Source organism: Vulpes vulpes, chromosome 12, assembly GCF_048418805.1.
Source record: "Vulpes vulpes isolate BD-2025 chromosome 12, VulVul3, whole genome shotgun sequence".
Classification (NCBI taxonomy): domain Eukaryota; kingdom Metazoa; phylum Chordata; class Mammalia; order Carnivora; family Canidae; genus Vulpes; species Vulpes vulpes.
The window spans coordinates 110,851,382-110,874,516 of record NC_132791.1 but is presented as its reverse complement, the minus strand read 5'-3'; the positions used below and the strand labels follow the sequence as shown (position 1 = coordinate 110,874,516).

The following is a 23,135-nucleotide window of genomic DNA, read 5'->3' as shown; positions in this document are numbered from 1 at the left end:
TTGTGTTGCTGTGTGCTCCCCCTCCGGTTTTGTCCCGACGGTTTTCTTGGTTCCCTTAGCAGAGCGATGAGGGGACTTTCAAAATGCACGTCTTAGGGGGCTTTTCTTTGAGGACTGGCGCGGGTGAGGGGAGGAGGAGTTGGAGCCATACTGGGGACTCCAGCTAAGTTGTGGAAGTCTGGGGAGGTGGGTGAGGTGCGTGGTGTTCCGCATGCGGGCGGGAGGGGTGCCGCGCCCAGATGTGAGTGTATTTGTGCCCGGGATGTCGGGGGGGCCCCCCCCTGCCCGCGGCGGCATGAATCTGCCTGGCAGTCTGCCGCCTCGCCAAACAGGGGGGCTGGATTGGGGAGGCTGGGGTGTGTAGGAGGCAGGGATGGAAGCGCGTAGGCGGAGGGGTTGGGGCGGGGGGCGGGGGAGCGCGGAGGGGGCGTGGTCCCCGCGGCAGAGTCCCCGCCCCCCCGGCGAGGGCCCCTCCTGATTGGCTTCCCGACCGAAGGGCTCAGGTTACATTCGCGAGCCGAGCGGAGCGCGGGAGAGAGGACCCGGGAGCGGAGCGGCTGCCGCGGCGCTGGTCAGCGGGCGCGCCGAGGCCCCCGAGTCCCCACCCAGCACCACCCAGACCCCACCCCCGCCCTGCGCCAGCCCGTGCCCCAGCCAAGGACCCCCAACACCAGCATGGACTGCTGCACCGTAAGTTAGAGGGCCGTGGGGACCGGCGCTCGGCTCGATCCGGGGCAAGGGGCTCCCAAGAACCCCCTGGAGGGAGAGTAAGGGATGGAAGCGCCTTGCGGGTGCAGAAGACCCAGGAGCAATAAGGGGCGCCTGCTGAGACGTGGGTGGTGGGTGGTGGAAGGTGCCCGCCTGACTTGGAAGCCCTAGGCAAAATGCTCCCCAACTCGCGGGGGCGTCCGGGCGCCCATCCGCCAGGCAGTCTAGGTTGGACGGGGAGCTCGGCTGCAGGTTAGACGAGAAGAGGAACTTCCCACCCCCCCCACCCCCAGAGAGACGCTGTAGACTGCAGCCAAGCTGCGGCGACTCCTTTCGGTGTCCTTTACCCTGGCTTTCGCCCTCACCCCACTCCCCATCCCACTGCCAGCGCCGTGGGTGGGCAGACAGGATGATCTCCGTGACCCTGGTGCACCGTCCAGCGCAGGGACGGGAGGGGGGGCAGTCAGTCCACCCTGGTTAGCTCAGGAGTGATGCTGGGCAGCAGAGAGCCTCGTCAGTGAGGTTCTGGGGAGGGGTTGGCCCGTCCCCCAACGCCTTCTAGCCCCGGAGGGGGCTGGGTGAAGTGACCGCGAGAGAGCCCTGCTGGCGAGGCAAGGAAGTGTCTGCAATTTGTCAGCGCCCACACGGAGACCTGGATGCTGCGAGTGCCTGATGCCAAAGTAGGTTGCTGTTAAGGTGACTTGGGTATGAAAGCGCCTGGCACAGGACCTGGCTCCTAGCACACTAGCGGAGTCCAGTGATCATACGTCTATTAAATGTGTTTATATATATTTTTATTTTTAATCATTATTTTTAGCCCCTATACATATGGAGAAAGACTACTCCAAAGTCCTTGCATTCTCTGTCATTCAGTCAACCCAGTTAATGATACGAGAGGTTATGACTTTGCCAGCTCCCCACCCTTCACCCTATAGCTTACAAAAGAAAAAAAAAATGAGGTTTGGAAGGAAAGAATAGCCCACTTTAGAAGAGGTGAGACTTCCCTATGTCTGGGTACCAAGAGGGAGAAAGAACATAGGGGCACATCATTGTGGTTGTTCTTATGACTCTGACTCACTAATATCAATAATATTGGTCAACTGGTGAAGGCTTACCATGTATCTAACTTTATATTTAATCATCACAACCGCCCTATGAGGCCCTGTCCCAGATCCGAAGGGCTAAAGGACTAAACAGGAGATGGCACCATTGTCAGACTGTGCAAGGGGCAAGAAAAGAGAGAAGAGGTGATGGGGGCAGAGGGCTGGGACAGGGCTGGGACTGAGCATCTTTCTACCCCATCCCCATTCTGTGGAGGTGGACTCAGCTGGAAGGGGGCTGGGACATGTAGAGAACAGAGTGCATCTGGGGTCTAGAGGCAGGGCCCTCTTTTTTTTTTTTCTTTTTTTAAAGTAAGCTCTACACCCACCCCCACCCCGTGTCAACTCCCTTCGCATGTTCTACCCACTGAGCCAGCCAGGCACTCCAAGGAAGGGCCCTCTTTATCTCTCATCCCGGGGCTCTCCTTGCTGACCATCTGACCTGATGTTTGGGAAACAGTCTTGCCTTACTACCTTCTTGCCCCTTGGGAAGGAGGCTCAAACAGAAATGAGAAGAAAACAGCCTTTTTTTTTTTTTTTTTAAGAGGCAGAGCTGCTGATTCAAATGTACCAGTTGTTGATTTACATGGTCACATATATATGACTTCCCTCCATTTACTTAATATGAAAAGGCAAAGAGACTTTTTTTTTTTTTTTTTTTTGGATCCTACTCCTTGCTGTTGCTTAGTCTAGTTGGCCTGGTCTAGCTGAACTCATATAAATAATTACCTGCCCTGAGGCAGTGGCTAACAGGCAGGCTTCTGAATCCCATCACAGTTTGTTAGTTCTGTGGCCTTGGGTAGGTTACAAAATGTCTCTGAGGCTGTTTTTTTGACCTCTGAAATGGGGATTAAGTGAGGTAATGTGTGCAAGCACAGGGCCTGGCATATAATAAGCGATAGGCAGAGATAATTCTTAAGGCTCTTAGGATTGGGGACCTAAATAATTTATTCCTCTGAGTTCTAGTTGCGACAGAAGAAACTGAGACCCTCAGAGGTGCAGTGATATGCCCACCTGGGACCAGAAGCCATGGCTCCTATTTTACTCACTAGTGTATTTTTCCACCTCTGGTTATATGGAGCTCTCAGGCACACACCATAAATCTTGGCTTTAGAAGGCACCAGCCCAGAACCACAACTTTTCCTGGATTCCTTTTATTTTCTCTCCAGTTCTGCCTTTAGACAGGCCACCTAGCACCTCTGCCCTGAGAATTCAGCTGGAGGGAAAGAGAGATGATTTAGGGGAGGAGCAGTGTGTTGGGTGGCTTGGCCTGTATGGAGTTCCAGGTTTCCATTCTGGATCTGGCTGAGGTGGGTAGAGATAGCAGGTTGGTCATAGCATGGATGGGGGAAGATACCCCTTCCCCCATAGCTGCTGGCCAAGGATAGGTTGGTCAGGAATGGGTTTGTGTTGCTGTTGTGCTGGGGGTTTTTTTAATCATTGTCCTCTGTTGAGGAGAAGCTTCACTGTTCCCTAAGGATATCCCTAGAGGGGCATGAGCTCTGAGAAGCAAGGAACCCAGAAGAGTCATTTCTGATTACAGGTAGAGTCTAAGATGTCAGAGAGAGAGAGAGAGAGAGAGAGAACTAGACCTGCAAAGACAAAAAGGGTCAATCCCCTCCACAATCACACTGGCTTCTTAATAACTCCCTTTAACTGCATTTAAATCAATTGTGGGCATCTTGAGCACAAATTGCAGCACTCAGAAGCCCAAGAAATGAAAATAGCATTGCGAAGTATGATGAGGGGAAGCCATTTTTAAAGCAGTAGAAGTCCTTAGGCAAAAAAAAAAGAAAAAAGAAAAAAGAAAAGAAAGAAAGAAAGAAAACAATTCCTAGATGCCAGAGGGTCAGATCAAAAGAGAAATGCCTTTCTAACTCCCTAGTAACCATCTCCAGCCCAACCCACATTAATGCTGTGCATAATATTAAGCAACAGAAGGGCTCAGGGACTGAGGCCCTCTCCATTTCAGAGCCTTACCTCTTCTCAGTTCCCTAACCCTCACCTGTCTCAGCTAGGGCAGGCTGTGGGAGATAGAAACCTGAGGCATGGGGGTGGATGTGATTATTACAGGCTGAACCATATGAAATTATTTTTATCTGGCCACTTTGGCCTACAAAAACAACTATTTCACATCAACTTATTAATTAAAAGAATCGTCCTCATAGCTACCATTTATTGAGCAACTAGATTGTGCCAGAAACTGGGTGTAGATCTTGCTATTTATTCTTCCTCACCACCCTAGAGGCAGGTATTACGATCCTGATAAGAAAGCATTAGGTAACAAGAGGTAGAGCTTGGCCCCTTTCCTTGACTGCCTTTGCTTATCCTCCAGAATAGGGGTTGAAAATATACTCGGGCCTCTGACATACAAGGGTCTGAATCTTAGGTCCACTAGTAACTATCTGTGTGACCTCATGTCAGGTTTATAAACACTTAAATCATCAGTTTTATTAGAAGTAAACTAGGATAGTGATAAAAGGTACGTCATAGCTTTGCCAGGACTGAACAAAATAACCTCTGCAAAACATTGTGTTACTGTGCCTGGAACAACAGGCGTGCTTAGTGAGTAGCTACTGTCATACTCTTTCTTCAGGAGCACACAACGCAAAGGGCTTCTTGCTCCTCCTTATCTTTCCTTTGTCCTTTTCTTGGATTGAAGCCTTTTCTCCGTGGCTTCTTCCTTCCAGACCACCTCCTCTGTTCTGTGTTTGCCTACCTCCTGGGGAGCATTGGAGAGAAAAGAATCCACAGCCTGGCAAAGCAGTCTCTGGGCCTCTAGCCCCAGGTGGAGGGAGGCTGACTCACGGGGGTGGGGGTGGGGGGCTAGCCCCACCTTCACCCTAATTCCAGCTTTGAGCCCTGGTGTGATTTTCCTCAGGTTAGGGACTGGCCTGATTCTTCTACACCCTGTCCCAGGGAATCCTGGACTCCGAAGGGGCCCTTCAGAGCTGGAGGCAGCCTCTGAGGACAGGGGCAGGAGAGGCCACGTCCAGGAGACCTTACTGCTGTTTGCTCCTCCCGGCCCACGCTCCATCAGCTCTGCAGCTCTGCAGCTCAGCTGATGGTGACAGGACCCTTGGCTCGCGCAGGGCCATCCTGCGGTCCTGTACCCCATGCCACCGCGCGCGCCTGTTTGCTGAGTTGGAAACAGCTGTGTCCACCTGACCCCCCCACCCTAACTTTTTTGCCTGCTGCTCTCCTGGAGGGACAGACGCACACGTGCACACAGGCGCGCGCACACGTGCACACAGGCACGTGCACAGGTGCGCGCGCGCGCACACACACACACACACACACACACACACACCAGTGCGCGACCCCTCCTCCCCTCCCCGCGTTTCCCACGGGCGTGCCGCCCTGGTCCCAAGCCCCCAAGGCTCTGCTCCCACCCCACCCTCGCGGGGTCCCAGCCCAGTCACCCCACGAGTGCCCCCCTGCCCCGCCCCCAGGAGAGCGCGTGCTCCAAGCCGGACGACGACATCCTAGACATCCCGCTGGACGACCCCGGCGCCAACGCAGCCGCTGCCAAAATCCAGGCGAGTTTCCGGGGCCACATGGCGCGGAAGAAGATAAAGAGTGGAGAGCGCGGCCGGAAGGGCCCGGGCCACGGGGGAACGGGCGGAGCTGGGGGCGCCCGGGGAGGCGCGGGCGGCGGCCCCAGCGGAGACTAGGCCAGGTGAGGCGGGCGGCAGCTGCCCTCCCCAAAGCCGGGACCGCTCCCCACCACCCCGAGGAGCTCGACGGCCACGGGGAGGGCTGCGGGCTGCAGAGGGAGCTAAGGGTGGGGGCCTAACCTCGGAGACGGGGAGGCGGGGGGCGGGGGCCGGGAGGAGGCCGAGAGCTCACCTGTTCCCCTCTCTCCTCTTCCCTCTGCCCCGCCCTGGACCGAAGAACTGAGCGTTTTCAAAGGTAATGAATACGCCTCGCAAGCGGGTGCAAGGCCCCGAGGGGGGGGGGGACCAAATCCCCCACCCTGCCCTCTAACCCGCCCTCACCCCCGCCCCCAGCCTGCGGGGTTTGATACATCAGGACGCCCGAGGCTGCGGCGGGGACCCCCCCCCCCCCGGGCCAACACGGAAACGCGGCCACCCGGGTTTGGCTGCGCGAACACGGCCTGAGGCTATAAGCACCCTGGGCGCGCACGCACCGGCCGCCGGCTCTTTTCCGCTCAGTGACTGGGGCGGGGGGGCGGTTCTGGGTGACTGGGGTCCCCTGGCGCTCGCCGCCCCGGTGTCCTGGCTCAGGAAGGGGGGCAGGACGGGGGAGAGGAGGTGCCAGGAGGGCAGGTGCTCAGACCTTCTCTCTTCGCAGTTGCCGAGGAGAGATGGATGCCGCGTCCCCTTCGCAGTGACGAGACTTCCCTGCCGTGTTTGTGATCCTCTCCTTCCCACCACCTGCCAGCTTCAGGAGCCCTCCCCGCGTCCCTGGACTCCCTCTCCCAGGCAGGCTCCGTCGAGGAGTCGCTAAGTCCGCGCCCTTTTAGTTAGTCCTCCGGGCTAGTATGGTCCCCACTCGCCCCTCCTTCCCACCCGAGCCCCAAACCCCAAGCCCCGCGCTCTCCTGTCTTCCTTCTTTTGCTTCTCGCCCACCTCTGCCCGCGCCCCGCATGCAGCTCTGCCTCCGCAGCCGCCGTGCACTTCCCTGCGCGCACTGCGGGGGGCGCCCTAAGCGTCGCCCAAGTACACTCACTTAAAAAAAAAAAAAAAAGTCCTTCCGTTCTGTGCGCAGCTAAAGGGGGCGCCCTGCGTCTCTGCGCTGTTCGCGCCCCAGCCGCGCCCCGGAACTTTGGCTCTGGGGCGAGGAGAGAGAGGAAGAGGGTTTTCATGGTGTCGGATACCTCCTGCTCTGATCCTAAGGGAAGTACCTATTGCTCTGATCCTAAGAGAAGTACCCATTTCGCGCCCTCACCCCACGCCTGCCTGTAATCTGCTTCCCCCCTCCCCAGCGCACCCCGAGAGCCGCCTCTCCAGCTCTCACCTGGTTTATGCAAACGCCGAGCGCCGGGGAGGCTCGGTAGGAGGAGTCTGCCGCGGCCCCGCCCCCGCCCCTGCTAGCCCCGCCCCCCGCCGGGCTCCTGGGGCTGTGGCCCGAAGGATTTTTATCTCCGTGTGTGCATGTGACCGTGCTGGGTTGGAATGTGAACAATAAAGAGGAATGTCCAAGTATTCAGAGGGTGCCGGAGGGGAGGGACTTTGGGTGCACCAGGGCATCGCCTGAAGCTTGAGCAGACTTCCCTTGACCAAACCAAAGAGCGGACGAGGGGACGAGGGGACAAGGACGACCTTGGTTAAAACCCACTGTCTTGGCCTCCAACCAAACTTCCCACCCGCAGCATCACCTCTAGGACTCCAAGCCCATTCCTTCCCGTGCTGGTAATATTTTTGTGCCGCCTGGAGGAATTTGCTTTGCCACCAGAAGAGAAGAAGGGGAAACAGCATGGTACCCAAGGGCTTTAATTCTTGATATTCCCCCTTAAGGATAGGGGGAGAAATCAGACAAGCATAGGAAGCTTGGACTTGGTGGTTGTCGCACTGCTGGCAGAGGGGGGCCTCTCCAGGAACCCTTTGCTAGAATCGGCTCTCACGGAAGATTGCCCAGAAATCCCAGGAGCAAGGGCATCCTCCCTGATAGACATAAGAAAATTTTTAGTGGAGGCTGAGAGCATCCCTCAGAGGATCCCCCCCATTCCCCCCCCCATCCTCTAACCCGAGGACTTTACATTTTTAATGTGCATGCAAATCATCTGTGGCATTGGAGTTAAAATGAATATTCCAGGCCCCATCACACACACATACACACACCACACGCACACTACTTCAGGAGGGATAGGAAGTAGCGTGAATCTGAATGTTTAAGAAGCGCCTGGTATTTTCTGTCCAGGTAATCAAAAGACCACACTTTGAGAAATATTGCTCTGCTTCCTATTCTGGACCCCAGGACTGACAGCTGAGGTGGATGACTGAAGTGGCGTTTGCCTCTCCTTTCCTTACTACCCCCACACAGAAGATCTAAACTCAGCTGAAGGCTCTAACTCCCGGCATCCATATCCTGTATATGTATAGGAAAAGGCCTTAAAACCTGAGAAATTCTCTTAGTATGAGGAGGATAAGGGAAGCGGTGAACCAAGTCCTCCACCCTCACACGCAAATATACTTGCTGTACTGCCACCCCCACCACCAAATCCCAGAGCTGAGCAGCACTGCTCACCCCAAAACAACCCTACAGATGTCAGAGTTTGAGGGCTGAAGTCACCTACTCATAACCCAAGCCCTTGTCTCCCGTCCGCACACCACCACCCCCCAGCCCTCCGCTCACCGAATGTCACTGCCCCCATATGTCTCCTTAGGCCTCTTCCTCCTCTCTTTCTGGAATCTTAACAGGCAGAATGCAGCAACTGACAAGAGCAGCACGACCAGGAGCACCCCAATCAAGGCCCCAGCCACTCGGCCTTTGGATGGGTCTAAGGGGACATGGGAAACTCAGAGCTGCAGACCTTCTTGCCCTCCCCTCAGGTGTCTGGCGCAGCCTCCCCAGCCCAGGCCCGCCAGCGGGGCCTCTGCCCGGCATCCCCTACCGGTCACAGAGAGGGTCAGCTCACAGGAGGCACTGCCCATCTGGTTGGTGGCCACACAGCGGTAGGTGCCGGAGTAGGTCAGGGAGAGATTGGTGAGAATGAGCTGGCCAGACACCTCATCTAAAGGGTAAGGAGGAAGTGCTCCATCATTCACTCAACTCACAGTGAGCAGCTACCAGTTGAAGGCATGTCTCATTTCACCCTTGCAACAGTCCTGTCAGGAAGGGACTAACCTCATTTATTAGGGGGGAAACTGGCTCAGAGAAGGCAAGTGATTATCCGAGGTAACCCAGGAAGGAAGTGCCAAAGCTGCTGCTACTTCTGTGCTCTTTCCACCCTACACAGCTGCTTTTTTAGGGGAGGAGAGGTAGCACACTCATGGAATTGGGGTGATGTCAGGTTCCTGGTTGAGGGGGGTGGAGAAGGCTTGATTACTAGAAACTGTATCTTCTGGGGCGGCTCAAAGCTCACCCAAATGTTTTACTAAGCTGCTTGCCTTCCCTTTGGAAGGCAGACCACACACCAGATGGTCTGGAGGGCTCTCTGCACTGATAAAGGGGTGTGCTGGGGCTGGGGCTGGGGCAAGGGACGGGCCCTGGAACAAGCATGAGGAGGCTCAGGAGCCAAGGCTCTTACCCAATGATATGGTTCCTCCCAAGAAGCTGACTACATGACTCCAGCCAGTCCATGCTATTCTGCCTCAGTTTCCTCTCTGGGAAGCTTACAAATGATTCACAACCCTTAAGAAATCCCCAGAAGTGGGAGTCATAGAAGATCCCCTGCTTTCCACTGTCTTCCAAGAGATCAGAGGACATTCAAGTCGAGAAATGCCCCCAGAACCTCGGAGCCACAGACTGCAGGGAGGCAGACAGGAGGGAACCATAAGGACACCAAGAGAGAAGCAGGGAAATGTAGAGCCGTTTCTCTCACACCCACAGGGACAGAACTGAGAAGGGTGGGCGTGTGGAGTTTAGAGACCAGATTTGCTCAGATCCTGAGTCCCCCTTTCCCCGATGCCCTGGGCCGTTACCTTGCATCATGCTGCCAGGAGAAGGTGCAGGGGAAGATCCGAGGCGTACCCAGTTGTACACTGGCCTGGGGGCTCCCTGGGAAGAGCTGCACTTCAGTGCAGCAGAGCCCCCCACGGAGGTCTGCCCACTTGCACTGCATGAGGGACTACTGGGGGGCACTGCAGAAATCACAGGAAGTACCTTAGCCATCTCTTAGCTCCCCTCCCTACCCAGTAAGTGCTAGATTTCCTGCTCTGACCAAATAGTAGTCCACCTCTGGTCACGTCCCACTGCATCCCCAGGAAATGATTCCCACTATTGGAAATTCTGATTGTTAGAAAATTCTTCCTCGTGCTGAGCCAAAATCTGTGTTAATACAACATCCACCCATTTGGTCCCAATTTCTGTCCACAAAGAGGAATGAAAAATCTCTCATCCCCAGGACAAACCTACAGCTATTTGAATGCAGTTGTTACACACCTCCTAAATCGTCACTTTTCCACCTAGACATCCCCAGCCTCTTTAAGAGTTTCTGTTTGCTCATCTCTGAGCAGGTTCTGGGGTGGAGCGAGATGGAAACTTGGAACACAAGGTTGGTGCCTTAGTGGCAGGGGCCCTTGTTCCTTTAATGGCCACTTCCCTTTTCTGCCACTGACCTAAGGAGAGGAAGAATCTGAGCTACAAATGGGATGTTCCTCCAAAGAGAGAGTTGTTGGGGATGTGACTCAGATCCCTATATAAGGGAAGGGCTTTCTCTCTCTTGAACCCTTTGTTACAAGGGACTGAGGAAGGAGGCATTCTTTGTGGAGGGTGGAGCAGGAGTAGGACTATGGAGATTAGAGGATTTGGGGAGGGAGGTATTCTCCTTCGAAGTCGAGGTTGGAGCAGGGTGTGCTTGGGCTGGAAATCGGGATATGGGGGTGGACTTAGCAGGCCCAGTGCAATCTTTCACAATACAGGGGTGGCTGGTGGCTCCCCAGGCTGCCTTACCGAGCACAGTAAGGTTGATTAGCCCCAAGCCATTGGTGTAGAAGTCTGGCGGGTTATTAACTTGGCAGAGGTAGGTTCCAGTATCCGAGGGCTGGACATCAGTCAGTTTCAGGGTGGCCACCCCTCTTGTGGGGGGATTCTGAAGCAGGCTGGCCCTCTTTGCCTTAGAACCAGTTGGATACAGGTGGCCATTGGTGAAATACAGGATCTGGGGAGAAGCAGAAGACACCCGTGTGTGCCTTTTTCTGCCTGGCGTCCACTCTACTGTCCTTTCTTGAAAGCAGGTATAAGAAAGTATACGAGGCCCCTCCTTGTATACCAGGCAGGGAAGCTAATGCTCTGGAGCAGGAACCAGCAGGGTCTATCTGTCTCCAAATGCCATCCCTTCCTGGGTGCTAAATGAACTTTATTTGCTCATTTATTTGCTTGTTGTATTCCTTTCTGCTAAGCATGGTTCTCAATTTGGGGGGGGGGTGGTTAATGCAGATATTCTTGGAAGGGGCATCATTTGATCCTACTAACAATCACCTAGAGCTCAACAGCAGTGGGTTTATTTACTGGAAAGGCACTAGGAGAGGGGAGTTGCTTGTAGAAGGTAGGGGAGAGGAGGATGCACAGAGCCCTGTAGGGGATACCCCGGCAGGCAGACTGTGGTGCTAGGATCTAGGAAGAATCCATTCTTTGTTTTTTCATCCAAGCATGCTGATCCCCAAACCCACCCTCTCTGACCCGAATCCTCATCCTGGCTGGGGCCCCTGTTCCAGCCTCCCCCAGCCCCACTCCCCGCCACTGGTCTCAGCTCACGGGATGGGCCGCGGAGACGGGCTTCCCAGGCTGCACAAAGCTCCACTCCAGGGCGAAGTTGTCTCCCACAGACGTGCTGTAGCTGCAGGTCAGCTCTGCGCTCTTGCCCGCGGGGGTGCTCAGGGGCTCCACGGGCACCTTTACCTCCACGGCTAGCCCCGGGGCTGGGGGACACAGAGAGGGGAGGCCAGCCGAGAAGGGCTGGAAGGCGCAGGTCTGGGGTGGAGGGGAGGCCCGGCCCCAGATCCCTGGGGGCGATGTGGGGGTCTGGCCCAGACTGGGGGCACCCAGGGCCCAGACTGGGATACCCCCTCCCTCCTCCTCCTCCTCCAGAGCTCAGTTCCCTTCCAATCCCTCCCTTCTCGAGGTTTCCGGGAGGGAGGAGTGCACAGCTCGGCTGGGTTTTGTAGGTAAAAGGACAGAGCCGAGGCCCGGTATGAGGGTGTGTTTGTCCGGGGAAAGAAGACAAGTGGGGGTAGGTGGAGACCCTCCCCGGGAGGCCCAGCTTGCCCCCTGCCGGCGCCCGCCTCCGATGGTCCCGGCCCCCCCAGCACCCCCAGCCCCCCAGCGCCCCACAGAGCCAGCAGGCCCCAGGAGGTGGGGAGCCCGGCCAGTGCCCCCAGCCCTGCCGGCCCCCACGGCCTCCTCACCGCCCAGGCAGACGAAGCCCAGCAGGGCCGCACAGAGGAGCAGCCCCCGAAGCCCAGCCATGGCGTGTCCGGTCAGTGGGTGGGTCGGTGCCATGTGGGGGAGGGACAGCGGCACCCACGGGGGCAGCCTCGGCTGGGCAGGAGCGAGAGACTGGCTATCTCAGAGCAAACAAGGGGAGAGGCCGGGCCCTGAGGTAAGGGAATGCTCCTCCCTCCTCCAGCCCCAAGACTGGAGCCTTTGTAGGCCTACTCCCTCTTCCTCCCTCTTCCCCCCAAGTTTCTGAAGCTGCCAGCCACCACCACCCTGTCCCCAGACCCGCTGGGCTTAGAAGGGTACCCTCCCCACCCAGGGCAGGCATCAGATCTGGAACTCTCTGTAGACCCAGAGTCGCCCTGGAAGAAGAGGGAGAAGAACCTGAGTTGGCCATCCGGGCTTCACCACTTTGGGGTCCCGCCTGGAGCATGAGGCCCAGGCCAAGACCATTCCCGACCCCTCCAGAGATTCTTACTCCTTCCCAGGCCTTTTCTCTGAGATCCCTTCTTTGGCACCTTTATCACTGCCTGCCGAGGTAGGGGTTTCCATGGAAACTAGAGCCACCTCCCCACTCCCAGAGCCACTCCATTTCTCCAGGAGAGAAACTGAGTTTTGGAGGAGACGCCACCTGGGTAGGAGGTAGGACAGGCTGTGGCAAAATTGGGGCGCAAGCCTGCACCCGGTCCTATGTCCGGCTTTCCCTCACTACATGGAGGGCAGGAAGATGTGTCTGTTAAGGACTTGATGGTCTACAAGTCAGGTTTCTCTCTCCTGTCCTTAAGAGGAATCAGAAGATTAAGAGGACCCACACCCCAAGTCTGTGAGCAGTCAAGCCCTAGCTGAAAGGGCACTGGCTTCCATCCCCTTGTTGCTCAGAGTGGGTTAGGATCTTCCTGGCCTCAGATTTTCGGAGCCTTCCCCATGCCACCTGATAGCAAATGATCCTTTTAATTTTTTTTTTTAAGATTTATTTATTTATTTGAGATAGAGAGAACATGAGCAGGAGGGGCAGAGGGAGAGGAAGAGAGAATCCATCCCAAGCAGACTCTGCAGGGCTGGATCTTAGGACCCTGGGATAATCACTCTGAGACCACCACCTGAGCCAAAACCAAGAGATGGTTGTCCATCTGACTGCACCACCCAGGCGCCCCCACAAATGACCCTTTTAAAGACCCTAGGAGAGCTGTTCCAGGAGGCTGTGTGGAGAAGCCCTCCTGGGTTTGAAAAGGCAATTTGACTCTTACTTTCCATACAAACACAATGCGTCTTTATTAAAATTTGCAAAATAAAAACAAAAACACATATTTCAAGTTAGTTCAAAAAAATGCCTTCCCTATCCCCTGCCCCCAACAAAACCCAACCAAGCCAGCAGGACAGGTTATATGAATGCAGGGAGCTGGAGTGGGAGTGAAGGATGCTGTTAGATGGGGTGGAGTACAGATCAAGGGCCTGGAGGACTCCTGGACTGGCTGTCCCTACCAGGGCCGCTTCTCAGCAGTGTTCCCTGTAGTCATAGGAAGGCCTGGGGGAGGGGGTGGCCCTCTTCCTAATCCCCAAGATTCACTTCCTCTTCTTCTACCTCTTGAATGTTTGGATCTTAACTGAGACTCAGTTTCCCCATAGTAAAGAAAGGTGTGAGCAGAGAACTGGAGGTCTGGAAGGTGGTCTCCCAAGACTCAGGCCTCTGTGCTAGGGGGACCCATCTAGGAAGGCGAGAAACCAGATGGCTTAGCTGATGAGTGGCTGGACCATCACACCAGAGACCCAGCCTGACTCTGGGCGGGCACCATTACGGGGACAGCGCCCATGCGGCTCAGCGTGGAGGAAGAGACCCCACCTGGGCTGGGGGATATTGGCTGAGGCTGGGCCCCATCTGTCCTGGGCAGCCTGGGTGAAGGCAGGACCTGGCTGGAGAGGCTGAGCGTAGGGGTCAGGGCACCGGGCCTGGGAGGCCCTTGTGGGTGCCGGAGGGCTCGAGCTGAGGTGACCGAGGAAAGGGTCCCATTCTTGGAGATAGTGTCTGAGCCCTTGGGCCAAGGCAGTGTCCGGGGAGCAGTGGCATCCTCCCTGGTCATCAAAGAAGTAATAAGAGGTCAGAAGCTGGAAGGGGGAGCAGGGGAGCATTTCTACATGCTTTGTCTTCCTCCCTGGTCACACACCTTTTCACTCTCCCCTCCCTTAAAGCCCACCCAATGGAAAGACGTTCCAGCCACTGCCCACCTTTCCCTTAGAGGACAGCTGCCCAAACTCTGAGTGCCAAGGGAAGCGAGCAGAACCCCATTCGAGCAGAGACACTTACTTGATATCATTGGCTGGCTCCTCTAGGGCCTTGCTCCTACGGTGGTACAAGAGGACCAGCCCGGCCAGCATCCCCAGCCCCACCAGAGTGCCCACGACAGCTCCAGCAACCACCGCAGGCCCTGGCCCTGGAAAAAGCCTTGGGGTCAGAGGGAGACTCCCAGCTGGTCCCCGCCCCCTCCAATCCCTGTACCCCACCGCCACCAGAAACCTTTTCTCTTCTTCCCGTCAAGCAGAAAATGGTCAGTCAGTGACCAGATATTTGTACAAACATTTGACCAGGACAAGCTCCTTGTCCTGTTGACATTGAGAGGCCTCAGCAGACAGGCCTCCTCTCCTCCTGCAACCCCGCCCCCACCTGTGTCCAATCTTCTCCTGAACCACACTTACCCCTCACTGACCTGTGCTCACTTCCAAGGTCACGTTGCACTGGGCACTGCCCACCTCGTTGTGGGCCTTGCAGATATAGACTCCAGACATGGGACTGGAAAGGTTTGTGAGGCTTAAAGATCCACGGATGGCATCTGTGGACACAATTTGGCCATCAGTCCAGGGACCCTCTTTCCCCCTGAAAAAATTCTGCCCCTTCTGGAACATCTTCTTTGTCTCTCTGGGAGACTCATCTGTCTGTTGCCTCACAGTGGGAAAAGTTGTGATAGCCGGCATGCTGGGTTCTGGCCCCAGGTACTGAACTGCGAACCCCAGCCTCTCGCCACTTCCACTGCTCAGTGTCCCTGATTGATTTCTAAAAAGATTCAGAGAGGAACTGATGCCCAGAACAACCCAAATACCATTTTTACTTTTATTTCGGATTGGCTGTGTGCTGAGAAAGAAAACATTAGGCTAGGAATCAGAAACCCCGAGATGCCCAACAGGCCATGTGACTTTGAACAAGTTACTGGCTATTCCTGGGTCTTAGTTTTTTTTATCTGTAAAATGAGGTAATATGACCTCTTTGATGGTGTTGAAAGGATGATATAATATAACCACTGTAACAGTTCGAGTTTATTGACCACTTACTCTACCCCAGAGACTAAGTCCCTGACATGGACTAACTTATGAAAACTTCACAGCAAACCTATGAGCTAAGTACTATTTTTAAAATACAAATTTTTTTTTATTATCAAACTGGTCAAATGAAAAGTAGAAAAAGGGACAAAATGAAAATCCATATACCCACTACTTTGATTTGATGATTGTTAACATTTTGCTCTACTTATTTCATTTCTCTTTTTTGCGAGACATTTAGAAATAAATGCTTCAGCATAAGTCTCTAAAATATAAGGACATCAGCCACATCACTACAAATCCACTGCCGCATCTGATAAGTTAATAATTCTTTAAAGGAATTATCTAACACCTAAGAGTAATTATCTGATTATCCATATTGAAAATATCCAGGGACGCCTGGGTGGCTCAGTGGTTTAGCGTCTGGCTTTTGGTTCAGGTCATGATCCCGGGGTCCTGGGATTGAATCCCCTGCAGGGAGCCTGCTTCTCCCTCTGCCTGTGTCTTTGCCTCTCTGTGTGTGTCTCTCACAAATAAATAAATAAAATCATTAGAAAAAAAAAGAAAGAAAATGTCCAATTGTCCTCAAAACATCTTTTATAACTAGTGGGTCCAAATCAGGGCTATGATATTCCCGTTTTAGAAATAGCTCAGAGTCACAGAGCTAGTAAATGGCAGAGCTGGAATTTGAATGCAGATTACCTAGCTCCAGAGCCACAGCACCTGAAAGCCCCCACCACAGTGCCTGCACCTGGAGGGCCCTCTTTTCCCACCCCTTCTCCCCACATCCTCCTCCACCCCAGTACCTTGCAGCATTGCCTCCCCTTTTCGCCCCCGTCCCTCTGGTACCTCTCATCTTTCCTTACCCCAGCCACAGTCTCAAGTGCCCTCACCTAAAACTGGTGCAAAGAACACCTGGGCAGATGGGGGTGCCCGCTCCCACTGGTACTGGGCAGCTGGCTTACTCCTTGGGGACTGGCAGCTCAGGGTCACATTGGTCCCCACGCGGGGCACGCCCAGGAGGCGGCAGGAGGGAGGAGCTGGAGGAACTGGAGCAGAAAGATGGGTTAAAAACTCAAACCCAAGGAAAAACAGACCCCTGCCATCCCCACCCCCAAAATGCTCCCTGTACCCCCTTCCTCCAACCTCTACCATTTGGGAGAGAGACCTGCCTGCCCCCCCCCGCCCCCCATGGGGCTGGGGAAGGTTTGCAAAGTGTACTTCACACTCACCCAGCACACTGAGTTCTAAAGTTTTGCTGCCATGGCTCCTATTTTTGCCTTCATGGTCTTGCACATTCACAGAGCAGCGGTAGGACCCAGAGTCTTTCTCCCGGAGGCCCTGCAGCCGCAGGGACACATTCTGGGAGGGCATGGAGTAGACCAGGGATACCCCAGATTTGCTTGACGTGGCCCCACTGATGTACGCCAACACCTGGTGGGGAGCACAACGCCTCCCCGTTATTCCATGTGTGCCCTGTGCCCACAGGCTCAGCTGACCCGCCTCCCCCACGCTGGCAGTCTGCAAGTGCTCCTCCCTGTACTCATCCCTCTACCCTGTACCAGCTCCTCATTCACCTGCTGTCTCTCTAGCCTCCCTCTCTCTGCCCCTGGGTCCTCTTCCCACAACAGTTCTTGACCCCCTGTGCTTTGTCTCTTCATCTCCCATTTGGGGCATTTAGAAAGGTGGTATAATGGGTGAGGGATAATGTAAACAAGGGGTATTTATGAAAGAAACTTGGATTGCAGGGGTACCCCCAAGATTTTTTTTAAAAATCTTTTTATACTCTTCTTTTTCTTGAAGATGTCCCTTTCCCCATGTATAAGTTCAGACCCTGTGAACCCAGGATCTAACCCTGCAATCTCAATTTCTCACATAAGCCCCCCTGCTTTATCAAATGACCTCTTGAACATACTTTCCAGAGCCTTCAGAGGAGCCGAAGCAAATATGGGGCTTTGAAAATGAAGTTTCATTGGCTTCTGGGTAACTCTGCCTCGGAGAGTAAGTCTGATGTCAGGAAGGAGGGAGGGTAAGTGTAAGGAGCCTGCCCCTTGTCTCTCAAAGGAGTGTATTCAGGGGACGGATTCGGGAAGAGAAGTAGCCTGTGGCAGTGTCCAAAGCACAAAGAAGGTGAAAATAGGAAGATGCTCAGCTTTTCCATGTTGTGTGATCCTCTCCCTAACCCTCCCCTTGTGATGAAACCTCAATCCTCACTGTCCCTCCCACAAAGCAAAGCAAAGCAAAGCAAAATGCTTTTCTGCTTTCCTGCATTTCGTGTCCTGGATTTTGGGAGAAAATTGGGGAAAAGAACATCGGTTTCGGGCACCCTCCAAAGTCAGACCAAATACAGGCGGTGAGGAGGACCTCACTCCTCCTCCCCAACTCCTTCCCTGTCCCCTCTGCCCAGGCCACCCCTCCCACTCCCGCCAGCTCCTCCCTGGGCCAGTCACAGGCTGCCCCCAGCCTCTGGCAGAGATGCTTTCCTGCCTCACCTGGTTCAGATCCTGCCCTTGCTCCAAGAACCACATCACGGTGAGCAACTCCCACGGCCCAGGCTGGGCGGGCGATTGGCCTCGCAGGGTGTACCACACGGGGAGCACGACTTCCGCGCCTTCCACCGCCTTCAGCTTGGCGAGGCCCGCGGGCACGTGAAGCTCCAGCTGGGCCCGCGAGGAGGACGCTGAGCACAAGAGCGCGGAGGAGGCGAGAGCGTGAGCGCCCAGGACCGGCTCCCGCTCGGCCTGCGGACCTTGGCCCACGCGGCAGGAGAGGACGGAGCTCGCAGGTCCACCTCCTGGGCCTCGAACACCGCCCAGGGGCTGCTGCCCTACGGTCCTGCTTTTGTCAGAGCTCAGCCCTGGGCTCCTAACAGGGGTAGGGACACATTCCTGCGCCTTTATTTGTATCCAGATGAGCGGGTTTCATTGCGCCCAGAGAAGGGGGCCGATTTCCCGCGGGGAGGGGACGACCCCTAAGGGGGGGGGCAGGTTTCATACTGTTAACCTGCACCCTTGCAGCGCACTGGCTCCCCCAGTTTTCGGGGGCAGCGGCGCAGGTCTGGATGGCCCGCGTTCCTGCTCCTGCTTCTGGAGCCCACGGGCGGGGGTGGGGGGGTTGGGAGGCCGCCGGATTACCGATTAACCCGCGGCTCCGTCTGAATCAACAGCTCGGGCAGCGGAGAGCGGAGAGCGGAGCCGGCCCGGCGCTCCCCCGCCCCCCGCGTCCGCGCCGGGGCCTCCCCGAGGAAAGCCCAGGCCCAGGCCCAGGCGCAGGCCCAGGAGGCGGCCCCAAGCGTCCGGGCGGCCCGCGCTCGTCCTGCGAGGCCGCTGGGCAGCAGGGCCGACAGAACACGAATGAAGGCCCCGGACACTCGAGTACGAGTCTCCCGGGCGTGGGTGTGGCGTTCAGGGGTGGACGGGGTGTTGGGTTCAAGGAGACGACAGTGGGGTCCATGCCTGCGCCAAGGCGTCCAGAAACACTTGAGAGAGGCAGCCGGGCAGCCGAGTCCCAAGCCCCGGGAGGGAATAACCTTGGGCTTGTACGCGGCCAGGCGAGGAGGCTGTCACCACGGCAGGCCCAGGAGTCTGGGCCGCCGACCCCCGAGGTGACCCGCTCCCCGCCCCCTGGAGCGGATCCGGCCAGGATGCGCGCCACCCCCGCGGCTTTCCGGCTGCGCGTCCCTCCAGCACCCCCACCCCTATTCCTTGGCCTTCGCGGCACCCCCTGTCCGCTTCCTGGCGGGTCCCCGCGGGCCGGGGCAGGAAACTTGTGCCCGGTGATAAGGCTGAAGACAATGACGCGGGAGCCGCAGGGCCGGAGGTGCTACTGGAGAAAACAACCTCTGCTCAAGGAGCCCGACCCCCCGCCCCCCGGGCCCCGGGCGGACCGGCCTCTGCGGCCTCTGCGGGCCCATCGGGGTCTCCCTGGATCTCCCCCGGCCTCGCTGCAGCGCACGCCCCGGAGGCCACAAGCGGTTCCCGTCGGGGAAACCTGCCTGCGCCCCGGGACACGCGCGGGCCCCTCCGCCACCGGCGCCCCCAGGCCCCGCGCTCCTCTTTTTCACTCTGCAAAAGGTGGGGGTGGCGGTGGTAGCCGTGATGGACACGCACCCCCCCGTCGGCAGCCAGGGGCTCCCCCGCCCGGGCCCCGGGTGTCCCCCGCCGCAGAAGCCCCTGCGGCCCACGGCGTCCCTGCGGCGTTGGGGGAGGACGCGGAGGACGCGGGGCAGCCCAAGAAAGGGACCCTTCGGCCCGAGTGAGGGAGCAGGCCGCGGCCAGAGGAGCACAACAAATGGGCCCGCTCCCCGGGGCTACTATTTTTAGTTTCCCTTCCTCTGAGAAACTCCCCCCGCGGGCTTCTCACGCCCCAGGGGCAGCGGCGCGGGCCTCGGGAGCGCGGAGCGCACGGCCTCCCCGGGTCGGCCGAGCCCGGATCCCAGCAGGGCCGCGGCGCTCGAGGCGCTCGCCCGGGTGCCAGGGACTCGCGGGTGCGGCGGCAGCTCAGCAGCCCCCTGGGGAGGCAAGTTAGGGACGTGGAGCCTGGGCTGCCGTCGTCCTAAAAACTGAGGCCCAGAGTGAGGGTAGGAAAGGCAGAGCTTGCAGGAGAGGTAGCAGACGACGCCCAAGCTGCGAACTTGGACTTTTTTCTCTTGCGTAGCAAGCGCCCCGCAGAGATGGGCACGTTTGGGGTAGAGGCGCCGAGGCTGACGTTGGGAGAAGGGGGCTGAGACTTATGTGAAGGGACCCTGGGGCAGGCCCACCAAGCCTAGAGGAGCAGAAATCTGTCCAGGCTTTGGTGTGGCAGGTGGGGATCCTAATGACTTCATGCCCCAACACCCTTGTGGCACATAGCAGGCTAAAGGGGGCATGGGTGAGCTTTAGGGGGTCCCCTTCTCAGTCCCCATCACTGTGGCTGAGTTCCACTCTAGGTCTCTCTGTATCTGGTGACTTCTGACCTGAGAGAAATGGATTAAAGTTGACCTTGACAAACTCACCCTTCACCCAGTTCGGGATCCTTGAAAAGAGATGGCAAGAAAGCCCCAGAGGAAGTGAAACAAGTTTATAACGGTTTGCTCTTACTGCGTCCTCTTTTCTCCAGATGCCGCAGTGGGCCATCCCAGCTCCTGGGAGCTCCTGGAAGCCTTCGACCCGCCTTAGGCACTTGCTCCAAGGAGGCACCCTTCCCCTCCGACTCTCTGAGGAGCCTCCTCTCTATTTCCTTTGTCCCTTTGGCTCTAGGAACCAATGGGGGTGGTGGACCTCACGGTGGTGGTGGTGGTGGGGTCACAATTCTGCTCCTTTAGGCATTCAAACCCCTCCCCCATTTCCTGTGTCCCAAGTGACCTCACGGCCAAGCTTTTGGGGCACCTCCCTTTATTCCCAGGGCAGGAAGCAGGAGGGGGCTAGAGGGAGGATCTGGGCTGGGGAATTGACGTGGAGCGTGTTTGTCCAGCCCGGTACCCAGGGAATTCCTGGGGGCTCCTGCATAAGGGCTTGAGCGTGGGGTGGGGGATAGGTGGGGGGGGGGGGCTGGAGTTAAGTCCTTAAGCTCTTTAGCCAGTGTCTCATCTAGCAGCTCAGCTCATCTGGCCCTGCTGCCTGGAGGTGGGGAGTGCTGGGGAGGACTGGTTCCCACAACTCCCGCAGAGGTCTACCCAGCCGCGCCCCGACCCTCTCCCCCGCCACACATAGTCCACACCCAAGGTGACAGCTATCTGGACATGCTGCCAGCAGGATGCCCTGGGTGGGGAGGGGAGGAGGGCAAGAGCAGAGGCGGGAGTCCCCATCCATCCGGATCCTACACCAGGGCCCACGACCACCTCCCTCGGGGTGGGATTCACCCCATTTCCCATCTCAGGCCCCTTCCGGCCGGGGTGCACTCACCGAGGGTACTCAGCCCCAGGAACAGAAGCCGCAGCAAGCTGGTCGCGGGGCGCGCGGGCAGGGAAACCATGGCACTCCCCGGCCGGCCGGCGTCAGGGGCACCGGCTCCGGGACTCACCGAGCGACAGGTGCTGTGCGCCTGGGCAGCCGGGGCGGACGCGGAGCCGGGCCACTGACACCAGGGCGGCTCTGGCCGGAGTCTGTGCGCGTGTGTCCCGCCGGCGGGGTGGGGACCGGCGGGGACAGGGGGGCGGGGCGTCGAGGGGGCGGGGAGGTCGCGGCCTTCCCGGGCGGGGCGTGCGGGGGACCCGCCGCCGGGGGTGGGGGCGGCTCGCGCGCTGCGACGGCGGATCCCGCGGCCTCCACCCGGCAGGACGCAGGGTGGGGCGGGTAAGTGGCCGCGGGGCCGGGGCAAAGGGGCGCGGTGCTGAGCCGCCACCCTGGGCGGCCGGAGGCCTGGGGACCCCCCGCCGGGAGCCACCCGCACGCCCGCCCCGGCCTCGGGGGTGGCGCGCCCCCGCCTGCGGAGGAAGCCTCGGGGCCTCCGCGGGGTGTGCGGCCGGAGGGGCCCGGCTCTCCCGCCTGAAAGCCCGGCTCTGCTCGGTCCCGGCGGGGGGAGCGGCGGCCTCGGCCTCCGCCCGCCCCGCCCCGCCCCGCCGCGACCCCGACCCGCAGGGGCCCCGCGGCCGCCCCGGGCAGGGGCCCCGTGCACCTGCGGCGGCGGAGGGAGGGGCGGGCGGCAGGTCCTCCGGGCGTCCCTAAGCCCCCGCCCCGGTAGGGAAAGGCCCGGCGCGAGGGAGCCCCAGATGCTGAGCGGGAAACCGAGGGCAGGAGCCTGGCTCCCAGCTCCTCGCCGCGGAAGACACTGGTTTGCGGGCCTCCTGCCGCCTGCGGAGGAGGGGGCGGCTCTGGGAAGGTAGACCGCGCAACGCCCCCCGTTTCTTTATCCCCGAATCTTCGCTGCCCCCCATCCGTCATCGGGCCCTCTCTGATCCTTTAATTTCCGGGGCCAGCTCTTGTTCGCGGTGAATTTAATTTAACCGTGTCCCCCCATCCCACCCCCCACCCCCGCCAGGCGGTCCACAGGCACCTCGGCGCCCTCTGGCGGCCGCAGCCCCTCACAGAAGGGCGCGCACCTGTTCCTGCTTCTCCGCCCCACAGCCCAAACACAGATGCTTCAAACGCCCGGGCACAGCTTAGGGCACAGCTTAGCCACCGAGCAAAGGTCACCGGGGCCAGAAAGCAGAACAACGAATTCCTGGCGCTGCCTGTTCTGGGTGCCAGCTGACTGGGAGGAAGAGCAGCCAGGCCTTCGATTCCATTTATTCCACACGGTTCTGCTCTATTTTAACACGGAATGTGGTCCTTGTGCCCGACTGCGCAGGGGCTTTTTCTACACAGCGCCCCGTAGACCTTCTCAGGTGCCTCTTCCTAGTGTGACTTGCCTGGCTGCGCTTCAAATACCTACCATGCAGTGGCTTTGAGAAATGCCTGTGCAAACACTAGACCGCTCATGCAACCCCTGGAATCTAACACTTGGCAGCTCAGCGGCAGCCAGCAAAGGCAACAGAAAAGAGAACTGTGGGTCTCATATACACTTATGCAAGGCCATACACACTTGGATTGTCAAGCGATTGCGTGTGTGTGTGTGTGTGTGTGTGTGTGTGTGTACTTGGGGGCTGTTGGTTTGGTTTTTCTACTCTACCACACTCAGATTTTTCTTTAGTTTACAGTACAAACCACCACCTCCTGTACACATCCCTCCTTCATTTCCAGACCAGGGTTAAGTGACCCCAAATAAGGAACTCCTTCCAAGAAAGACAGTACAAAGTCTCTGGTCTGTGTCCAGGAATGCCAAAGCATCTAATTACACGAGTTGTGCTCAGCCCTATCAAGTGCTATACAAGGTAGAGTCTCAATATTCACTCTCTGTAGCTGACTTTTCCTTTGGAATGTAGATCCTAAATAACTTGCAACATCGGAAGTAAAGCTGCAACCAAAGATGGGTAGGTGGCAAATCTCTCCCTGTGACACAGGGGCAGGCCCTTCAGGACTCTCACACTGCCCTCATCCC

The 23,135-nt window shown here is 57.5% G+C and overlaps 3 protein-coding genes across 5 annotated transcripts; 1 reads left to right on the top strand and 2 right to left on the bottom strand.

The window, feature by feature from the left end:
* Positions 1–502: 502 nt before the first annotated feature.
* NRGN (neurogranin) lies at positions 503–6,976 on the top strand. The gene is made up of 4 exons (XM_072729474.1): positions 503–690; positions 5,261–5,487; positions 5,703–5,720; positions 6,123–6,976. Exons 1-2 carry the CDS (start codon positions 676–678, stop codon positions 5,480–5,482), a joined length of 237 nt encoding a protein of 78 aa, XP_072585575.1. The 5' UTR covers positions 503–675; the 3' UTR covers positions 5,483–5,487; positions 5,703–5,720; positions 6,123–6,976.
* A 272-nt stretch (positions 6,977–7,248) lies between these two features.
* On the bottom strand, positions 7,249–12,066 carry VSIG2 (V-set and immunoglobulin domain containing 2). 2 transcript variants are annotated; one of them, XM_025998993.2, is made up of 7 exons: positions 11,840–12,062; positions 11,190–11,353; positions 10,386–10,593; positions 9,416–9,574; positions 8,386–8,505; positions 8,127–8,271; positions 7,249–7,435 (listed from the first exon to the last, which is right to left on the bottom strand). In XM_025998993.2, the coding sequence occupies exons 1-7, from the start codon at positions 11,931–11,933 to the stop codon at positions 7,303–7,305; spliced, it is 1,023 nt and encodes a 340-aa protein (XP_025854778.2). In that variant the 5' UTR covers positions 11,934–12,062; the 3' UTR covers positions 7,249–7,302. The 2 variants fall into 2 exon arrangements, with proteins under 2 accessions (XP_025854778.2, XP_072585574.1); XM_072729473.1 differs by lacking the exon at positions 9,416–9,574 and having other exon boundaries at positions 11,840–12,066.
* Positions 12,067–13,117: 1,051 nt separating this feature from the next.
* Positions 13,118–21,706, bottom strand: ESAM (endothelial cell adhesion molecule). Of its 2 annotated transcripts, none has more exons than XM_025998992.2 (7): positions 21,062–21,706; positions 17,672–17,859; positions 16,412–16,613; positions 16,073–16,228; positions 14,573–14,695; positions 14,173–14,299; positions 13,118–13,940 (listed from the first exon to the last, which is right to left on the bottom strand). In XM_025998992.2, the coding sequence occupies exons 1-7, from the start codon at positions 21,129–21,131 to the stop codon at positions 13,625–13,627; spliced, it is 1,182 nt and encodes a 393-aa protein (XP_025854777.2). In that variant the 5' UTR covers positions 21,132–21,706; the 3' UTR covers positions 13,118–13,624. The 2 variants fall into 2 exon arrangements, with proteins under 2 accessions (XP_025854777.2, XP_072585573.1); XM_072729472.1 differs by lacking the exon at positions 21,062–21,706 and adding an exon at positions 20,173–20,451.
* Between the last annotated feature and the right edge of the window lie 1,429 nt (positions 21,707–23,135).

Bases quoted from the DNA above. Each gene is read 5' to 3' on its own strand.
- VSIG2 (XM_025998993.2), bottom strand. From the start codon at position 11,933: ATGGCACCGACCCACCCACTGACCGGACACGCCATGGCTGGGCTTCGG. The intron at 9,575-10,385 runs GTAAGGCAGCCT...TGATTTCTGCAG, and splicing joins AATCAACCTTACTGTGCTCG to TGCCCCCCAGTAGTCCCTCA. The intron at 8,506-9,415 runs GTAACGGCCCAG...CTTACCCTTTAG, and splicing joins TCCTGGCAGCATGATGCAAG to ATGAGGTGTCTGGCCAGCTC.
- ESAM (XM_072729472.1), bottom strand. From the start codon at position 20,293: ATGGCCCACTGCGGCATCTGGAGAAAAGAGGACGCAGTAAGAGCAAAC. The intron at 14,300-14,572 runs GTCAGTGAGGGG...GGCTTTTTCCAG, and splicing joins GACCTTGGAAGTGAGCACAG to GGCCAGGGCCTGCGGTGGTT. The intron at 13,941-14,172 runs GTAAGTGTCTCT...TTTGATGACCAG, and splicing joins GAGCCAGCCAATGATATCAA to GGAGGATGCCACTGCTCCCC.